Source organism: Eumetopias jubatus, unplaced genomic scaffold, assembly GCF_037043125.1.
Source record: "Eumetopias jubatus isolate StellerSeaLion01/CBP00866 unplaced genomic scaffold, mEumJub1_p1.0 scaffold_7, whole genome shotgun sequence".
In the NCBI taxonomy this organism is placed as follows: domain Eukaryota; kingdom Metazoa; phylum Chordata; class Mammalia; order Carnivora; family Otariidae; genus Eumetopias; species Eumetopias jubatus.
In genome coordinates, this window is record NW_028274813.1 from 128,116,996 (window position 1) to 128,134,430 (window position 17,435).

The 17,435-nt window shown below is 46.9% G+C and overlaps 1 protein-coding gene across 3 annotated transcripts in view; it reads left to right on the top strand.

Annotated features, from left to right (window-relative positions):
* The window catches only part of SLCO3A1 (solute carrier organic anion transporter family member 3A1), a 319,452-nt gene that overhangs the window by 53,735 nt on the left and 248,282 nt on the right, over nucleotides 1-17,435 (top strand). For all 3 annotated transcript variants that reach the window (XM_028122068.2, XM_028122069.2, XM_028122066.2), the window contains exon 2: nucleotides 16,204-16,669. In XM_028122068.2, the coding sequence (XP_027977869.1) occupies nucleotides 16,204-16,669 (466 nt within the window). The remainder of the gene's footprint in view (nucleotides 1-16,203; nucleotides 16,670-17,435) is intronic.

Consider the following 17,435-nt stretch of genomic DNA (forward strand, 5'->3'; position numbering starts at 1 on the left):
GGGCAACTATTGAAAGGTATGAATTTCGTGCTATTGTATTGCCTGTAAGGTGACTGTGACTGTATATTGTCTGTGTTCCTTTCTGATCTATGCTGCTTTTAGGCTCTCTCTTTGCTTAGAGGACCCCTTTCAATATTTCTTGGAGGGCTTGTTTCATGCTTGCAAATTCCTTTAGTTTTTGTTTGTCCTGGAAGCTTTTTATCTCTCCTTCTATTTTCAATGATAGCCTAGCTGGATATAGTATTTTTGGCTGCATATTTTTCTCCTTTAGTGCTCTGAAGATATCATGCCAGTCCTTTCTAATAACCAGTCTTTTACTTCTAGCTTCTTTCAATTAGCATGATTGTTTTGAGGTGAATCTGTGGTATAGTGTGTATTGGTAGTTTGTTCCATTTTATTGCTAAATACTATTCTTTGGTATTTCAGTTTTAGTAGATATTATATTAACCGGATTAGATTAATGTTTGATTTATGGCTATACCATGTTTTGTTTATCCAGTGACCATTGATGGACTTGTGAGTTGTTTCCAGTTTGGGGTTATTTTGAATACTGCTATCACAATCTTTGTGTAGACATATGTTTTCGATCCTCTTGGGTAGATTGAGAGTGGAAGGAGAGAGGGTGAGAGAATCTTAAGCAGGCTCCATGCCCAGTACAGAGCCTGACATGGGGTTCGATCTCAGCACCCTGAGATCATGACCTGAGCCAAAATTAAGAGTTGGATGCTTAATTGACTAACCCTTATATAACTTTTTAAGAAACTGCTCAATTATTTACCAAAGAGGCTGTGACACTTCATCTTTTACATTCCCTCCAGCAGTGTATTTGGCTTCCAGTTCTTCTCCATGCATGTGAATGCTCGGTATTGTCTCTGTTTTGTTATTATACCCATTCTAGTGGGTGGGTAGTGGCACCTTGTGATTTCTAGTTGCATTTCCCTGAAGACTAATGATGCTGAGCATCTTTTCAAATGCTTATTAGACATTTCCATGTTTCTTTGATGAAATTGTTCACATTACTTGGCTATTTTTAAAATTGGCTTGTTATTTTATTGTTAAGTTGGAAGATTGGTAGGAAGTGGTGCTGAAATCATCTTTAACCTTACTGATTTTTGTTTAATTCATTATTGAGAGGGGTATTAATGTCTCTAGCTGTTATCATGGAATTGTTCATTTATCCTTTCACTTTGTCAGTTTTGGCTTCACTGTGTTTTGGGGCTCTTAAGGTTGGTGTTGTGGGGTTCACATCTGCCATTTTGTAATTCCTGTCTTGTATCTTTTTGGTTACTCTGTTCCTTCTTTATTGCCTTTTTCTATGTTAAATAGATATTTTCCTGAGTTTCATTTTAATTCCTTCTCCCCTTGTGTTTTGAATTACTTTCTTCGTGATTGCTACTACAATATGCATCTTAAGTTATCAAAGTCTGTTCAGATCAGTACTAACTTAATTCCTGTAAAATATGAAAACTTTGCTCTAATACAGATCCATTACTTTCCCTCATTTGTGTTGTTATTATATATATTATATCTATATATAATATAGTAGTGTTATTGCTTATGCAATATAGTAGTGTTATTGCTTTATGCAATCCTCTGCCTTTTAAAGAAGAGGAAAAATATATACAGCCTTTTGTATTTACCCCCATCAAACTTTTCTGGAGCTCTTTATTTCTTAGTGTGTATATTTGAGTTACGGTATGGTATTGTGTTCTTTCCACTTGAGGGATTCTTGAGTATTACATCCAAGGAAAATCTGCTAGCAGTGAATTCTCCCAGTCTTTGTTTATCTGGGAATATATTTTGCCTTCATTTTCAAATGATAGTTTTGCTGGATATAGAATTCTTGGTTGACAGTTTTTTTCTTTCAGGTTTTTAAATAGGCCATTACATTGCTTTCTGACTTATGTTGTTTCTGATGAAAAGTCAGCTGTTAATTTTATTGAGGACCTATTATGTGTTTTTGTTTTGTTTTTGTTTCTCAAATCTGATATTGAGGCCCTCTAGTGAATTTTTCATTTCAGTTACTATACTTTTAACTTTAGAATTTCCATTTGGTGTGTATATGTGTGTGTGAGAAAGAAAGAGAGAGGGAGAGAGAGAGAGAGAGGTATCTGTGTTGTTATTCAGATAATCTATTTGTTGGATTATTAATATCATATTGCTCTTTAATTTTTTAAACATGGGTTTCTTTAGTGTTTTGAACATATTTATAGTAGGTGCTTTGAATCTGTCTCCATGTCCAACATTGGGGCCTACTTTCAGATGACTTTTATTAAAAAAATTTTTTGAAAGTAATCTCTGTGCCCAATGTGGGGCTTGAACTCATGATCATGAGATCAAGAGTCACATTCTCCTCTGATTGAGCCAGTTAGGTGCACCCAGATGACTTTTATTGACTGTTCTTTTCCCCCTGAGTAAGAAAGAGCCTTGCTTTCCTCTTTGTTTTTTGCATGACTCTTAGTTTTCTGTTGAAAATTGGACATTTTAGATAATATCCTCTAGCAACACTGGATTTGGTTTTCTGTCCCCCAGCCACCTCCCCCCATTCCCACCCATAGTTTGTTGTTATTCTGTTTAATTACTTGCATGAACTAAGTCTGTGGTATCTGTCTCTCTTGTGGTGTGTGGCCATTGGTGTGTTGGCTCAGTTTTAAAATTTTGGGGTTTTTTTTTTGCATTTTGTAAATTCTTGTTTTTATTTTAAAATCTGGCTTCCTGGGGGTTTCCTCTGTGTCTGTGTAGTCAAATGATTGGTTAGAGTTCGTTTGCATTCAAAATTAAGGCAGTTTTAAAAAATATATATTTATTTATTTGAGAGAGAAAGAGAGAGACTGTGAGCAGGGGGAGGGGCAGAGGGAGAGGGAGAGAAAGAATCCTCAAGCAGATTCCGCACTGAGCATGGAGCCCAACCTGGGTTCAATCCCAGGACCCTCAGATCATGACCTGAGTTGAAATCAAGAGGTGGCCGCTCAATCAACTGAGCCACCCACATGCCTCTCAAAATTAAGGCAGTTTTTAAATTTCTCCAGCTTTTCATTTCTTCTGGGTCCTTTTGCATCTCTTTTGTCTATTCATAGGCTCACAGTCAGCCTGGGAATAGTAGAGAGCATGGACGCTCTCTGGTTTCTCCTCCTTTTGCCTGGCCTTTCAGTTAACCAAAGATATGTGGAGAGCTTATCAAGGACTCTTACGGCTGATCTTGCTGTTGAATTTCTGTCTAGTCAGCCAGTCTGTTGTTTGCCCTAACCAGCACCACAACCTCAGATGTTTGTAGCTGATGTTTGCCATTCATTTGCCATCGGGAAGACTATTTTTGCTGACAACGCCCCTGAGTGGGGTTTTTCATGTTCCACTTCAAATCAGGTGGGCTCCTTCCAACCAGGAGGCTGTTGGTTTGCAAGGCCAACTCGTATGATAGAATTACTGTGCCAATCAACATAGGAGGGAAAGAACCCAGATTCCTCCTGCTTTTACCAGAGGTTCCGAAGTTTTTCATGAACAAATGCTCCTCAATTTTTTGCACATTTTAGTTGATTTATTTTGTCTTTTATGTTTACAATTTTGTCTAGTTTTTAAAACATTCTTTAAAGATTTTTGAAATTTATTTTAGAGAGAGAGAGTGCATGCACAAGCAGGGGGAGGGGCAGATGGAGAGAGAGGGAAGCAGACTCCCTGCTGAGTGTGGGAGCCCTATGTGGGGCTTGATCCTAAAACCCTAAGATCATGACCTGAGCCAAAATCAAGAGTCGGTTGCTTAAGCAACTGAGCCACCCACATGCCCCTTGTCCAGTTTTATTATTGTTCCTCAGAGAGAATTTGTCGAGTTTCTCATGCTGCCATTCCAGCCCCATTGTCTTTTCCTATCTTCCTGTCTTCTAGAGAGCAAAAATCATGTGGCAGTTAATAGGAGGGACTCTGACACCAGCTTGTCTGGGCTTGAATCTTGGCTCTCGCATTTACTACCTGCCAGACCTCGGTCAAGTTACTTAACTTCTGGGCCTCTGTGACCTCATCTGTAAAATGGGGATAATAATAGTGCCTACCTGGGGCACCTGGCTGGCTCAGTTGGCAGAGCATGTGACTCTTGACCTCGGGGTTGTGAGTTCAAGCCCGATGTTGGGTGTACAGATGACTTAAACAAAATAGTTAAAAAAAACCCAATAATACCTAACCTAATGGGGTTGTTGTAAGAATGATGTGGATTTAATATACATAGAGTGATAGGAGCAGTGTTGGGCCCATTGTAAATGCCATGAAATGGTAGTTCTTATTAGTTCACAGAGGGAGGGGACTCTATCTTATCTACGATCTTAGCCCCCATATCCTTGGTCTGGTACTTTGCACATAGTCAGCTCTTCTTACCCTTGGATCATCTTTACTAAGTGATGCTTGACATTCAGAGGAAATGAGGGCAGCTCCCGGAGTAGCTGTAGGTAAAGGATGAGAGACTGCAGGGGACCCAAGGAACAGATGGCTTTGTGTCTCGCTGAGGCCAAATGTTGGTCAGTCTTTGTCTTGGGCTCATGTGTTTTTCCAACCAGCCCCGGGAACTGCCTAAAAGACCTGGTGGTGCTCACGTACCATATTGAATTTGAGCCCAGGTTTGCCCACTTGTGTTTGTTTCCAAGAACTTACTTAGCACAATTGTCACCATTTCCAAAGTCTCCTTACATCAGGCACCTCCAGGAATGGATAAAGCAGCTTGGCTGTGATGCTTATTTAGGTTCTTACGCAAAGGGAGGGGGCCACCAGGGAGCTGTCGGAGGGCAGGGAACTTAGAGTGTGTGTTCATCAGCCCAGGCTCCTGCTCACCCGTATGGAGCCATTGTGACCATGGGAAATCGGTGCTTCTTCCTCCAGGGCACATAATTGGGTGAACAGAGTGCCCGCTGGATTCAGTGCTCACTCACCACCTGGGCGGGACACCTTTGTGCAGGAAAGCGTAGGTCTCGCACTGCTGTATGCGGTGACCTGGCTTAGCCACAGCACGCCCCACTCTGTGCTCAGGAGCAGGGCTGCAGACATAAGCCAGTTCTTGCCCCCAAGGAACTTTCAGCCTTCACGAGGGACGCCAGACATGCCAAAATAATGCCAGCCACATGGGAGTCTGTATCAGGTACCGTGGTTGCAAAGGAGAAGGTGAAGGCAGGGAGGATTCATGGAGGAGGCGGCATTGAACTGTTGGATAAATAGGGATTTCTGAAGTGAATGTAAGTGGGCTGGGTGGTATTTTGGCCCCTTTGAAAGCTGGGGGATGAGACAGATCCAGGCCAGTGTAGGAAAGTTGCAGTTAGTGATTGCTGCAGGGGGGAGGCCGGGAGGCAGAATGTGGGCAGATGTTGGGGTCTGCTACCATGAGGCGAGGAGCTTGGGCTTTTCTGCCTCACAGGGGGCATCACTGGAGGGTTTTAAGGAGAGAATTAATTGGGGTTGGGTTAAATGAGGTGAGACAGAGAAGAGGGCAGTGGCTGGTGCAGGTGCACTGGGGACATTTCAGGGAAGAGGGGCTGGGCAACAGAACTGAGCTGGGTAGGATGCTGGGGGTGTCAGGTTTCTGGAGCCTGGGACCCTGCAGATGTCAGGGAAATACTGATGCTCATGAAGGGAGGGATCAGAAGGGCTGGGCTTGCTGAGCCCGGGGTAGGGGTGGTGGCGGGGATGGAGAGCAGAATGCTGTGTCGGGACCCGTGGAGGCTGGGTGCTGTGGCCTTCCTGGGGGGTGGGGTCTGGAGCTCGGAGGTGCAATATGGCCGCAGGGTGAAATTGGGTGCCATCAGGATGCTGGAGATGGACAAGAGAATGTGGGGATTCCCGCCGTGAGGGTTGCACAGTGACTCAGAAACAGTTGGATGTGACCGTGGAGAATTCTGGTCAGAGAGAAGGGACGAGGAGAAGGAGGGGAAGCAGGTTTGGGGGCGGTTGAGGGGGTGGGTGTCAGAGGAAAGTGGAGGAAAGTTGTTCCTGTCAGCTGTGTCAGAAATCAGAGAAAGCCCAGAGAAGGGCAGGGAAAATAGTCGCATTCGGAAGTAGGAGCCCAGCGGGGACCTGGATCCAGAGAAGCTTCCCGTGGCCATAGCGCAGCAGTGACGCCCGATTGCATGGGGTTGACTTGAGTGTCGAAAGCAGGGAAGTCTTCCCAGCAAATGGGGACATTCTTTATTTGCCTCTTGATGGAAGGGAAGAGGAATGGCAGTGACAGGCATGGAAATTGGTGTAGCCACTGTGGAAAACAGGATGGAGGTTCCTCCAAAAATTAAAAGTAGAACTACTAGATGATCCAGTCATTCCACTGGTGGGTATGTACCTCCCACCCCCAAAATGAATGAGGAATCGATAAAGAAGGGATTTTAAGTTGTTTTTATATGGATGAGAATTGGGTGTGTTTGGGTAGAGAAGGAGCCAGTGGAGGCGGGGGAGAGAGAATAGGGCAGAGAGGTGAAGAAAGATGTTGAGGAGACAAGAAAGGTGGTGGATGAGCGGAGGGACCCATGCCGAGTGGGAGGCAGGGATGCTCGTTCCCTGGGTGGAGCGAAGCTGGGCATCTTACAGCACGTTCCCTCCCTCCTCCTTCCTGTGAGTAGGGTCCCACCTTTGGCTTGGGCAGAACAAGGCGGTGCTGTCACATCTTGCACTAATGATAACCTCTCCATGACTGTTCAATTACAGCTTTGGTACCTTTGGTACCTAGTTCGGTAGATATCGGTACAGCATTTTTAGCACCTTGAACAAGGTAATATGCATCCAACACGCAGTACTGTTTTACTCTTGGTAGAGCGAGACCAAGTAGTGATAGGTCTACTTTTATTTTAACATGGGGGAGGGGGCGCAAAACTGGACGGGGCATCAGGAGACACCCCTGTCACATACAGGTGTATGATCCTGGGCAAATTACTTCATTCCTCTGGGCTTCTGGTTCCTCCCAGTAGGCTGGAAATGGGCTGGATCATCCTCAACATCCATGTTAGCAGTAATAGCCATTGTTCCTGTGGTCAGTCACTGCGTGTCTTAGACAAAGCTGAGCGTGTTTTGTGCCTGAGAGGTACGGGAAGGATGGACAGCAGAATCAGCAGGAGCTCTGTGAGCAGGTTGAGGAAGATGAACTCTTATACTGTGTGTGAATGTTGCCTTCAACGCTCTGACTCTGAAGTTCCTACTTATTCTTCTGGAAGCTTTCTAGCACTGCACATGAACAGGCTCTGTTTTGTTCTAGTCTGTGTTTATCTTACACCTGGACGTGTGGGCTTTGGTGAACGTATTATTTTCTTACCAGCTTATTAGTGGGGTTCATTTCTTTGAGAGGATATAATTAAGTGGAAGCCGATTATCTTGGTATTTAGGACTTAGGTATTAGGACTTAAATACCTGTCTGGTGGGTTGCTCTTGAGGAATTTATATGTAATGATTTTGTACCCTGTTCTGATAGAAGCAGTTTGTATGTAGCATACTCCTGTGGAACTACAAGTGGAATTTGAAAACCAAGAAGGAAATGAAATGCTTGTGTGCAGCTCTGGCATCCCACTCCATTTTTCTAGCATGGCGGCAGGTTTGAGTCTGAGATTCCTGGTAAGCAAGGCAAAAAGGGAAATGCAGCTATAATCAGACTGTTGAATAGCCTTTGGTTGGAGGTAGTGAGGCTGGGAGAAGCCAAAAAATTAGTTCCTCAGAGCAGCAGACCTTTTCCTAGTACTTAATTAAACATATTTCTCATATCAGCCTTAACCCAATGTTTCTGAAAGTATATATATATTTTTTGAGTATATAAAAAAATGGATAGAAGAGTTTCAAGAAATGCTACATACTATATATTTTGATGGTTGATTAACAACGAATGTTACCATTTGGAAATCTTTCTAAGTCTAGTAGTAAGGAAACCTGTTTATCTTTGTTCAACGCAGGGTTTTCAAAATTATGTATGACTTCAAAGCTCTTTTCCACCCTGCATAGCTTTTAACAATAACGAAACTTTTGACAAGAATTTAATTGTTCTTTTACAGAGAGAGAGAGAGAGCACGAGGGAGGGCAGAGGGAAGGGGGAAAGAGAGAATCTCAAACAGGCTCCACTTGGGCGTGGAGCCTGATGCGGGGCTCGATCTCATGACCTCGAGATCATGACTTGAGCTGAAACCGAGAGTCTGACGCTCAACCGGCTGAGCCACCCAGGTGCCCCTTTTTTTGCTTTTTATAGCAAGTTTGGTTACCAATTGCTTGGGGGCTGCCTCTGATTACTTAATAGAACCCATCTACTTACTTAATAGAACCATGTGGATGGGGAGAACCTTACTGAGGCAGGGTAAGGGGTGCTCTATCCCTCTGGTGTGGGGCCAGTGACTGGGCTTCAGTCCTGGTTCCTCCCTCTGCTCACTAGCCATGTGGCTATCAGCAGGATAGTCATCTTCTCTAGCGTCCAACTACTTTTCTGTAAAACTGTGCTATCAGCATTACCTACCTCATGGAATCCTAGTGTAGAATAAATATGTCAATATATGTAAAGCCCTCAGTACTGTATCTCACGTAAGTAACTAATAACTGTTTAAGATGGCTGTAATTAATACCACCCCTGTTCAGGAGCCTGCCATGATGCCACATTCCTCCCGTTGTACTGGGTACTAACTACACTGTTTCTTTGGGTATTGACTGGGCTTTGAAACTCGTTCACCCTTTGTGATCATTGCTTGTTTTCCTAGTTGCCATCTCCTTGATTCTGCGAGCTGGTTGAGGGCATCTCCAGCCACTGGTTTAGGCCTTTGTAAGGCACAGGTATTCAGGGTGGGGTTTTTCAACTCAGCTGATGGTAAGCCTGGGCCCTAGGGCATATAGAGAAATCTAATTCGGTGAAAACAGTTCTGCCTGGGAGAGTGTTTGGATGTGTTAAGTTGTTAGTGTGTTAGAAATCTCTTCCTGTAGACTGTGTGTGGTCCTCTAAACATTTTTGTTGAATGCTGAGGAAATCATTTAACTCCTCTTGTTCTTGAAGTTTCTCTAATAGAAGAGACAGGGCAGCACATAAGTTGTGAATTGAAAGAATGACTGAAGTTATAAAAGGTGCTAAACACAAATTAGTAATAATAGCCTGATGCAGACATTTCTGGTAATGACTGTAAAACTCAGTAACAGAGTGGAAGAGCATTCTATTAGTTGTACCCAGCAGAGATGGAGAATCTTTTTTTTTTCATGATGGACCACTGAGCTAGAGAGAAAAATCAATGATGAAATATATATAATGTATAAGTAGGAGGCCATTAAGTCTGGAGATTCTGTTTTAGAAGAGAATCCTAAGGTGTTACACATTCTCATAGAATTAATTGAACATAAAATTTCGCTACATAAGGAGCAATAAAAAGTGTTCTTGTACTTTAGGGCCATTTAGGGAACAGAGGTAGCAGAAGAGATGAGAGAAACTAAGAAATGGGATGTAGAGGGAAAAGTAGTCTGAGAAAGAGGTGAATAATAAAGATAAAGGGAACGGCAGAGACAGAGGCTTAGAGCAGACCAGTGAGGCTTAAGGAGAGCCAGGTGGTGACTCTCACTCAGGGTGATCAGAGGAAAGGTTGTTGCTCCAGGTACAGGGAGAGTCGATGGGCTCCTAGGACACTGCTGCACAGAAGGGAAAAGCTACGTTACAAGAGGACGGCCATTTATTATGTGGTCATAATACAGGCTAAGTCATCCGCCAGAAATGAAGCAACACTGACTAAATGTCTCTTTTTCCCGGCTGACCTGTGAGGCAGATGAGGGATCTGGTTGCCACCTGGGCAATCACGGGAGATGTTGTCTTCTGTTACCTGGCTCTGCAAACGTCATATCCTGGAATTCACAAGTGAATGCCTTGTGTTCGGCATTTCCCTTGCGCCCTAAATTACGTGCTCCAAAGGGCCACTGCTCAGATGAAAAACAAAACCACACAAGGTGCTGCATTTACCTGATGGGATCCCTGCTGCTAACAGGACAGTGCTGTCTGGGCTTACGTGGTTAAGCCCCTCCCGCACCACCCCCTTCCTTACTGCAAGAAGACATGCCCTTGGCACATCAGACAGGAAATTGAAGTTGCCTTGCAAATTACTTTCATGCAGTTAATAAACTTGCATTCAAGACGCCTAGATTGACTTTCTTGGGCCGGCAAGAGGAGTGCTTCACAGGCTGGTTATAAATGGCCAGTGTTTTTATTGCCAGGCATAGGAATAACATGATCTCCCAAACTGGATTGACTTGGGAACTATAGAGCAGGAGTTGGGGGAATCTATGGCCTGTAGCCAAATCCAGCCCACTGCTTGTTTTTGTTAATAAAGTTTTATTAGAACACAGCCATGCCCACTATTTACATATTGCCTATGGATGTGGCTTTTGTGCCAAGATGGCAGAGTGAGCAGTTGCTACAGAGACCGTGTGGCCCGGAAGCTGAAAATATGTACTATGTGGCCCTTTGCAGAAAGTGTGCTGCCCCCTGTTCCGCAAGGGGACTCCACATCACGTTCCATCTGACTGTAGTTTAGGGTGAGCTTCACATCTCCCGGACTGTTTCTGCGTCTGCTCCTTGACATGGGCCCTGCTGCTGGGCACCAAAGGTTTAGGGTGAAGCTTCCTCCAAGTTCCCTGACCTGCTGCCCTCTGTCACATCCCATGCCCCTCAGACAGACGTGCTTTGAGATGCAGGTTGTCCACACTCTAGGGCTCCTCCCAGCCTTCCCAAGCTCTCAGCCCTCACATGGCTCTGGATGGAGCCAGGGGAGACTCCCCTGAGGTCCTTTGCTGTCCCTTCCTTGGTTCACGCTCTGCACTGTTTGCCTTCTCCGGCACCTCTCCCAGGGGCACCCTCTGATGCTCTACCAGCACTACCCTGCTGAAGACTCACTTCCCATGTGTACTGCTGAGATAGCAGCCTTGGCAGTTTCTTCTCCACGCTATGCCCCGCTGCCTGGATAGTGTTGCTCCTGCTCAAGAACCTCTCTTGGCTCCCCATTGACCTCCAGATCAAGGGCAGACCCTCAGCCTGGCCTTCACGGTTGTTTTATTTCTGATTACTCCTCACCGTGTTCTGAGGCCGAAAGGTGTCTCCCCCCCACCTTACCCTAGGGGTGGTCTGAACTGTACCCCCCACCCCCATTGATCTTTGCTCATGGAATGTTGTGACCCCCTCCATCACCCCCTGTTTATCCTTATTGCATCCCAGAATCCTGGATATGTTTTCCTTCACGTGCAACCAAACATGTGCTCTCACTCCCTGGTACCCTCCTCCACTCTTTTCCCCTGTATAGTAGGCTGTGTTGTTATTCGATTGCTTCTTTCTGCCCTCCCCAGGTTATAAACTTCCATGGGGTAGGGATGGTCTCTCAATTATAGTCACATTTCTTGCACCTGCCACAGAGCGGGCACTCTGGAACGGACCTGGAAGTCACACAGAGCATGCGCACCAGTGATGAGGCCAACACTTCTAGATGTACCTGCTGTGTGCCCACTGCTCTGATACGTGATCTCGTAATGCTCACTCAAGCAGGTATTGTTATGATGTGCAGACAGGCTCCAAAAGATGGGCCACGTGCTGTCCAAGGCAGATTGGGACTCGAGGCTTCCCTGCTCCCAAGCGGCACCCAGATGAACATGTTGCACTGTGGTAAACATCCATACCCCTCTGCCGCGTCCATGCAGTGCATCTGTGCACACACATACTTCTACCTGTGACTTAGAATCACCTGGGAGCTTTGAATATACCCACGCTGGGGCCCAGCTCTCACAAATTATATCAGAGTCTGGGGGGGGGGGCAGGAGGCACTGGTGTTTTCAAAAGCTCCCCAGGTGATTCCAGTTTGGGCCTCACACTCCCAGCCAGAGTAAGAAAATGGACAGCCTCTGGGAAGGCTCCTGGGGGCTAGCTTGACTGTTGGTTTCTGCTCCTACGAACTACTCTTCTTAGTCAGTGAGCTCTGGACCATCTCCGTGCTTTTGAAGGCGAGGAAGGGCTCATCTCTATGTGGCCACAGTCTCTGGGTGCCTCCTGTCTTAGGGTATTTATGACCGCATGGGCTGACGTTCTCCCTTTTGTGCTGGGTCCTTCTTGCTGCAGCTGGCCTGAGTGCCTCAGGCACCCTAAGAGGTGAGCCTCCCACAAAGGCAACCCCAGTTGGCCCATGTGAGTGTGTCTCTAGGAGCTGAAAATGAGGGACTGCTTTCCACTCATGTCTATTTAAAAACCAGACTCTTCAGTCTTGAGCAGGGGTAGGTTTGTTGAGGACAGGAAGGCCAGTAGACCCGTGGTTCTTAAAATGTGGTCCCCTGAGCACCATCAACATCACCTGGGAGCGGGTTCGAACGTAAATTCCCAGTCTCTTCCCCCACCTCCCGCGGACTTGAGGTGTCATAAGCTCTGAGGTTGGAATCCGGCGGTGATGCACTCCGTGTAATTTTGCTGCCCCTGAGGTTAAGGAGCACAGCTCGAGATTGTGGTGAGTACATCAGTAGACCCCTGGAATAGCAGTGGTTTTCTGCCCTAGTTGGGCGTCCAAGACGCCTGGAGTCTTACAGAATCTCGGGCCCCTGGGTCACCTCTCAGTGTCTGGGGGGTTGTATTTTTAACAAGTGCTCCGAGAGATTCTGAAATGCAAGTTTTTTTTTTTTTTTGAATCGTGGTAGTAGAGACCTGATAAATACTGCATTCTTTTAATAATAACTTCATATCCACTTGGCACAGGGTGAGAACACTTTTCCTCCTGGAGTTACGGCTCCTTCGTCTCTTAATTACTAAGACGTTTTCCATCAGTCCTATTACCCATTAAATAAAGACAGTCATTCCGTTTAGCACGCGTCTTATTGCTGGATTGTTTCCTGCCACGTAAAAGCCACAAGTGGGTTTTATGGCCTCATGCATACTTAGTTCATCTTCTCAAAATTGTGTTTTGAGTGAAGACATTAGCCTCTGATCGAATTGATCCACAAAGCGTCTTTTCAGAATGCTTGCAGGGCCTAATGCTTGACTCAGAGGCATCCTTGGGGCTTGTTAGAAGCTACAGGTCAAGGAGGTGAAGACCCTGCAACTTCCTGTCAGCCCTTGTGGATTGCTCTGCAAAGAGCAGGATTGAGGCAGGACGAGGGGTTGCAGGTGCAGACGTCAGCTCGCTCTAGAAGAGCTGATTATATTTTGTTTTGCCCACAGCTGTCTCTATCCCCACCGTCCTTATCTGTGGTCATAAACGTCCACACCTGTGTGATATTTTGATGGGTCACACCTGCCGGAACAGCACTGTTGTCATGTTTCAGATATGCTGCCTAATATGTGTATCATTAAGCCTCGTGGCAGGAATGGAAAACGGCTTCTGTTCCAGCCCTTCCCACCTGCTACCATCCTGCTGCTGTTGTCCTTGACCTCCTCTGGAGGTCACCAGGCTGCAGACCCAGCAGGCTGTGTGAGAGGACTCTAGTGCCTGGATATATTCCTGCTCCCTTCCTGCACCCAGCCTCTTCTGGGCATCTCTCAAGGCTCAGCACAAAGGCTGGGGTGAAGCCTTCTGGAGCCCCCCAACCTCCCAGGTGGATAGGCTGTCGTCTTCACTCCCACACAGCTTTACCTATTACAAGCCTCTGCTAGAGCGCTCGTCCCATCATGCTTTTTTGGATGTTACAAAGGAGTGAATAAATGAAGCCTTTGTTTTTCCTACCCAGACCTTCCAGAAGGAACTTCCTTGGGAGTCTTTGAAAGTCCTTTTAATGAGACCAGACCGGCTAATAAATTTCTTTTCTTGACAGTTGCAAATACTTGGTGTTTGAGAAATAAGCTAGCCACATAACAAGGGCTTAGCCACATAACGAGGGCTGACTGAGTTGCGAGCTGGCCTTGACTTGGTTAGAAAGTGCAATGGGAACGGGAGTCAGAATTGGAATGTGGGCAACAGAGCAGGGACACAGATGTCCTGTCGCCAATACCAGTGTTAGAACACTGCTCTGCCGAACTCGCCCCCCTGGGGCCAGCGCTGAAGGCAAGACCACCGTAGTGGGTGCCTCTGCATTAGTGCTGTGCTGCTGACCCCAGCCTGAATCGCCTGGGGACTGTAACAAAATCCCAGGGCCCGGGCTGCCCTCTAGACCAGCTGAGTCAGAAACTCGGGGAGGGACCGGGCATCTGAACTCTTAAGCGTTTCCCAAGTGCTTCCAATCTGAAGGTAGCTTTGAGAACCACTGGATTGAAGAAGGCTGTTTCAATGTGTGGGGTTGAAGATGAGGTTGGGAGGAGTCACCTGGCTTCTCTGTTCTTTTTCATAAGGTACATAGAGACCTGCTAATCCTTACAGGTATAGCTGTGTGTGCACATGGTCAGAGGCTGTGGATCGTGGATTTTGACAACAGGGCACGGATTTACACGTTTGGTGGAAGGCTAGATCCACATAACTCTCCTTCCTCCCATTCATTAGCAGCACATGGCCCAGAGTCTCCGGAGATAGAACTCAGCCTCTACAAGCCTCTCAAACTCTCCTGTCCATTTCTCTTGCCACTGTACTGACTTTGCCTTTCCTCTCTCTTTTCTCAATAATAGTTTGCTGGCATTCCTCTCTCCACTCTTCTGTCGGTCCATTGCCACACAATGGCCACACCCAGCATCTTTTGCTTTGATGTTGCCCGATGCCCACAGATAAATGACAATGGTTATAGATAGCCCTTTCCAGCATTTACTCCTGTATGTTGTTGACTCCTGGCTCCTGGCACTCCTCTCCCCATTTTATAGATGGGAAAGTGAAAGCGTAGGCGAATGGTGCAAGGTCACAGAGTCAGAATGGCCCCGGAGTCCTGGCTCTGCACCCCTCTGCTTTGCTTCCTCTCCCTACACTCTCCTGCCAGGAAGGGAAAGGCAGCTCTGTGCTAGCGGACCTTTCATTATTTCCAATCTTGTACATCCTGCCTGGTTGATGTTCCTGTCCCTGCTTCACAGAAACCAGGGCTTGGACAGGTGAAGCAACTTGATCGACATTATAGAGCTAATTAAGGGAGTAATAGCTGGGATTCAAACCAGGTGTTCCTTTCTCCGTGCTCTGCATTTTTTCCACCACACTGCTCGGGATTGCCTAATTTCTTTAGGGTGGCATCTGTAGCTCTTTAGAATCTGTCACCAATCCATCTTTCCAACCATTTTCCATTCCTTTATTAAGTCATGCCACCAACTTTTGCTCACACTGTTGCCTTAGCCTGGAGTATTCTTCCCTGCCCAGCTAGGACTATCAGACCTCCCATGATGATGGGGACTCTTACCTTGCTGGTAATACCCTGTGTGGAACCTGCAAACAGCAGGAGGGAGGGCTATTTGCATTTTCTCTCTAGCTCAAAAGCCCTAATATAAGGCATCTCACCTTGACCCCCCCCCCGTGATGGTTGCAGCATGAGTATAATATCCAGTCACTTTGTGATATAGTTGTGCATATCTGTCTGCTAGGTGGCATCTTAAGGCCAGGTGTCATCTCTTCCTTTTTTTCTCTGTGTGGGTGTGTGTCTGGGGCATTGCCAAGCCACTGTAGAGGTTTAATGTTTGTTAAAACAGATGAAGGTGGACTAGAATACAGAGGTGGGGAAAGTCTTAAAAATATTCCATCCAAGGGACTTTGGCAGGGCTGCATGGCATAGAACAGTCGGGGATGTATTTATTTGAAGGCCTAGGGAAATGTATGTTGGAAATTTCCAGAAGGAAACGGAGCTAATGATTATCCCAGTGAACTAATCTAGCATGTCCATTTTTCCAAGTAGGGTTTTGTTTTCTTTTCTTCCGGTATGCTTTGCTAACCTAGTAAAAAGCCCCTGGCCCCCTGTGCCCTCCCAGCATGGACTTCCTAAATAGGGTGTCGTTGGGAGTGTGTGAAAATGGACTTCAGGGCTTGCACAGGACACCTGAGCCCTACGGGATGGTGGCCGCCTGTGGGGAAGGAGAAGTTGTGTTTCCCAAATACAGGCAGAACCTTTCAGGATGGAAACAGGTGCCAAGAAAAAACTTCCTTGCTTTTGGGAAAGTTAATTCTTTAGCCATCGAATTAGGGTTGTCCTCCTAAGTAAATATTTTTTGGACTCTTCAGGTTTAAGTCCCTTGTCACAGTTGCCGTTTGCATTCCTGGTCCTGTCAACCTCGCTGAAGGGGCAAGGGCGGGGCCGCGCGGGTGTACCGCGAGGCCGGAGGGGGCTGCGTCCCAGGTGGTGTGCGTTAGCACTGGCCTTGAGATTTCCTTTTGCACCCCGCAGGTGAGCGTCCTGACCACCCTGGAGCGGAGGTTCAACCTGCAGAGCGCCGACGTGGGCGTGATCGCCAGCAGCTTCGAGATCGGGAACCTGGCCCTCATCCTCTTCGTGAGCTACTTCGGGGCGCGCGGGCATAGGCCGCGCCTCATCGGCTGCGGCGGCATCGTCATGGCCCTGGGCGCGCTGCTGTCGGCGCTGCCCGAGTTCCTGACCCACCAGTACAAGTACGAGGCGGGCGAGATCCGCTGGGGCGCCGAGGGCCGCGACGTCTGCGCCGCCAACGGCTCTGGCGGCGACCAGGGCCCCGACCCGGACCTCATCTGCCGCAGCCGGACCGCCACCAACATGATGTACTTGCTGCTCATTGGGGCCCAGGTGCTCCTGGGCATCGGTGCTACCCCCGTGCAGCCCCTGGGCGTCTCCTACATCGACGACCACGTGCGGAGGAAGGACTCCTCGCTGTACATAGGTAGGAGCTGCGGCTGTGCCCGCGCGCTTCCCTGGGCTCCATGCTCTGTTAGTAACCGGGGCGCCTTGACAGAGGAAGGCAAGGTGGGCCCGTGAACTTTTTATGGTTCTCAGACTTGGCTGCACATCTGCCGGGTGTGTGTGGGGGGGAGCTTTGAAAAATGGGGATGCCTGAGTTGTACCCCCAAGAAAATCCAGTGTAGTTGGTCTGGGGTGCCACCGGCGTGGATTGCTTTTTTGAAAAAGTCTCCCCCGGTGATTTCAATGCGCAGTGGAATTTGAGGTGGGCTTTGCTAGGGCATTAGGAAGCTATGAATGGAAAGACATGGTCAGGATGGGTTTAACGTGTATTTACCTGCTTTTCGTGTGTGTGTGGACTTTGAGCTCTCTGGCCTTAGCCACCAAGGTATACTTGGGGTCTACACCTTGGAAACCCCAGTTTTTAATAATTGAAATGATCATCTGGTCATTGTTCTATTGAAGTTCAAAGGGGGAGAAATGATTGTCTTCTCAGCATTTGGTATCATTCAAAGTTGGTGACTTCTGGTAATTCTGCAATGAGGGTATACACAGGAGCTGGGTATTTAGGAAGGAATAAGGTCCGTGTGAGTTGTTCAAAAATTATTTTGTGTCCTAGCTTCTGATATTTTCAACTGGCAAGATGGAAGCCATTCACAGGTCTAAGGTTAAGCAACCTCGAAGTGTGAGCTTTTCTTACAACAAACGGGGGTCCTCTGTCACTGCCTTGGGGCACTGTCGTATGGCCA